Below are 3,533 nucleotides of genomic sequence, written 5' to 3' on the forward strand. Positions count from 1 at the left end.
CCTGGGTAGAGTGCTGTGGCATCACAGCTCACAGCAACCTCCAACTACTGGGCTCAAGCAATTCTCTTGCCTCAGCCTCCCAAGTAGCTAGGACCACAGGCACCTGTCACAACACCCAGCTATTTTTTGGTTGCAGCCATCTTTGTTTGGTGGGCCAAGGCTGGATTCAAATCCGCCAGCTCAGGTGTATGTGACTGGCGCCTTAGCCACTTAAGCTTGAGCCACAGGTGCTGAGCCACTTTCTGCCTTTTTTGATGTTAGTTACAAAACTTACCCATGACTCCATTGTTCTAACCACATGGTTACCAGAAAGGCTGGCCTAATTACAGGTAAAACTTTTTTTGTTTGTTTGTTTTCAGTGCTGCCTTAACAATTTCAGGAAAAGACTAAAATGCTTCCGATGTGGAGCTGACAAGTTTGGTAAGCCTGGATTCAGCTGTTCAGAATATGCATTGAAGCCTGACCGATTGGGTTATTATTGTCTGTGAACCTGAGGAAAAGTATAGATTTTAGGTCATTTAAACAAATAACTTAAATATTTTCTTTAAACCTTTTACTTCAGGTTAGGTAAATGCTGCTAATGATTGTGAGAGTATAGAAAGTTCTTATTTTCTAAAATAAGTCTGCTCATGAGGTTTGCATTTCATATCTACTTTTCTTTAGTGCCAGTTAGTGTCAGCACTATTCTGGCCAACTGTTACATTCTACATTAACCATATCAAAATTAATGAGGTTTTACTACAACCACATAAGCTTAAAAGAGAAAAAAATGACTGCCAAATGTGCTTACAGCCAGCCAGGTATGGTGGCTCATGCCAGTAATCCCAGTACTTTAGGAGGCCAAAGCAAGAGGATTGCTTGAGGCCAGAAGTTCAAGTCAAGACTAGCCTGGACAATATAGCAAAACCCCTTTTCCCCTCTCCCCTTTTTTTTAATTGATTGGCTCATTCACTATTTCCCAGGCTAGCTCATAGTTCACTGCAACCTCTAGCTCCTATGTTTACATAATCCTCCTGCCTCAGCCTCTTGAGTAGTTAGGACAATAGGCACACACCAGCATGCTAATTAATTTATTCTTATTTTTTCAGAAATGGGGTCTCACTGTGTTGCCTAGCCTTGTTTTGAATAACTGGCCTCAAGTGATCCTCCTGTCTTGGCCTCCCAAAGTGCTAGGATTGCAAACATGAGCTACCAGGCCTGGTCTCTACAAATATAAATAAATAAAATTTAACCACATGTGACAATGCCAGGTTGATATCATGGCAGCATGGGACTGTAGCCTGGGGCAACAAAGTAAGACTCTGTCTCAAAAGAAAAATCTTAGAAGTTTGTTGGAGTTTGGGGGGGTTTGTTGTTTTGTTTTGTTTTGTTTTTAGAGACAGAGTCTTATTTTGTCGCCCTCAGTAGAGTGTCACAGCTCACAGCAACCTCTAGCTCTTGGGCTTAGGTGATTCTCTTGCCTCAGCCTCCCGAGTAGCTGGGACTACAGGCGCCCACCACAATGCCCAGTTATTTTTTTGTTGCAGTTTGGCTGGGGCCAGGTTTGAACCTGCCCCCCTAGTATATGGGACTGGCGCCCACCAAGTGACCTACAGGCGCTGCCCAACTTTAGGAGTTTTTTTCTTTCTTGTTTTTGTTTTGAGACAGTCTAAGCTCTGTCACTCTGGGAAGAGTGCTGTGACATCATAGCTCACAGCAGCCTCATACTTTTGGGCTCATGCAGTCCTCTTGCCTCAGCCTCCTAAGTTGCTGGGGCTACAGGCATCCACCAGAACACCTGGCTAGTTTTTCTATTTTTCATAGACATGGGGTCTTGCTGCTCTCAGGCTGGTCTTGAACTCCTGAACTCAGGCAGGCTACCCTCCTTGGTCCCCCAGAGTGCTAGAATTATAGGCGTGAGCCAGTGCACCTGGCTCAATATTTTAGAAGTTTTAATGTATTTCTTTACTAAAAATATATTGGTTTAACTGGATCTCCTTCCCTTCTAGACTCTGAACAGGAAGTGCCCCCTGGAACCACAGAGTCTGTTCAGTCTGTAGATTACTACTGTGATAGTAAGTTCACATATGATTTTTTGGCTTTTGTATTAAAAGTTGACCTCACTTGGGAATTTTCTTTTCTTTTACCCTTATTTTAAGGAGCAGCAGCGGTTTCAGGTTGTTCCTTAAAAGATTGGTTTTTAGAGATTTCTCCATGTTAGGATTAAATATATACTAGGAGCTTCCCCAAAATGGATTTGTTTGTGGTTGAATCTCTCTCAAAAGCATTGGTAGTAGAAATGTATATATATGTCATATATCTCATTCACCTGCAGCAATCATTCTTCGGAACATTGCTCCACACACTGTGGTGGATTCCATCATGACAGCACTGTCTCCCTATGCATCCTTAGCTGTCAATAACATTCGTCTCATAAAAGATAAACAGACTCAGCAGAACAGAGGTTTCGCATTTGTGCAGCTATCTTCTGCAATGGTGAGGATTTTACCTATCTTTTCTTTTTAAAAGAAACAGCTTTAAGAGGCAAATGTGGTTCATCCAGTTTTGATACTATGTATGAGGCGTCTGAAGCCCAAGGTTCAAGGCTACTCAATAACAGTTTTTATACTACTGACTTATAAGAACTCATTACTTCCATAAGTAGTAAAACTAGTATGTATTCCTATAGAAAACTGTTTTTGATTGACTTAACATTTGCTCTTTTAATAATACTATACACCTCTTAGAGGAAAGAAAGGTATTTCTTTAATCTGGGTTTCATATCTGCAAACACAATAAAGTTTCATATCTGTAAACAATATTTTAACCCTCACCCTTTTTAAAAAATACAAAGCTCTGTTTCTTTGAATGGGATAGATGGCAGGCAGACATTTTTAATTATGTGACAAAATTGTTTTTCTTCACATTTTCCTTCAGGATGCTTCTCAGCTGCTTCAAATATTACAGAGTCTTCATCCTCCTTTAAAAATTGATGGCAAAACTATTGGAGTTGATTTTGCAAAAAGTGCCAGAAAGTGAGTGGCTTCATTTTCCTTATTTCAAACTTTTGCATCTCTATACTTATGTAGAAGTGCTTTGCTAGCTCTACCCAAAGCCCGTGCTTTCTAATTTGAGACTGCTCTTTGGTTGCCAAACCCAGGAGGGAGACATTTGTCTTTTAGAGCTTATTCCCTCCTGTCCTCTATAAGCAGTTGATGATGGTTGCCTGAAACAGTTTCAGGGCAAGAGAAAGACAACCATGGCAGATCGGTTAAGAACTTGTTCTTTGCAAGCTGCAGCAATATAGTACCAACCCATGCAGAAATAATCATTTCCTTCTAGAACGGTAAGCTAATAGTTCTTTAGTCTACTGTAAATGTCCCTTTTCTAGTATGATTTGTCATCTAAAAGATCCCTTATGAAGTGGCAGGTTATAAAGTAAAACAGTGATACTTCTATTTGCCCACTGAGGAATTAGCCCATAAAGACTTCTCTCTTCTGAGGCATGAGAATCACCTAAGCCCAGGAGTTGGAGGTTGCTGTGAGCTGTGACA

At 40.8% G+C, this 3,533-nt stretch overlaps 1 protein-coding gene across 1 annotated transcript in view; it reads left to right on the forward strand.

Moving 5' to 3' along the window:
* RBM5 (RNA binding motif protein 5) overlaps positions 1 to 3,533 on the forward strand; it is a 30,150-nt gene that overhangs the window by 12,060 nt on the left and 14,557 nt on the right. Inside the window, exons 5-8 of the mRNA XM_012811874.2 lie at positions 360 to 420; positions 1,989 to 2,054; positions 2,315 to 2,475; positions 2,917 to 3,014. Coding sequence (XP_012667328.1) covers positions 360 to 420; positions 1,989 to 2,054; positions 2,315 to 2,475; positions 2,917 to 3,014 — 386 coding nt within the window. The remainder of the gene's footprint in view (positions 1 to 359; positions 421 to 1,988; positions 2,055 to 2,314; positions 2,476 to 2,916; positions 3,015 to 3,533) is intronic.

The sequence above is a fragment of the Otolemur garnettii genome, unplaced genomic scaffold (assembly GCF_000181295.1).
Source record: "Otolemur garnettii isolate 467f Iridium unplaced genomic scaffold, OtoGar3 scaffold00179, whole genome shotgun sequence".
Lineage (NCBI taxonomy): Eukaryota > Metazoa > Chordata > Mammalia > Primates > Galagidae > Otolemur > Otolemur garnettii.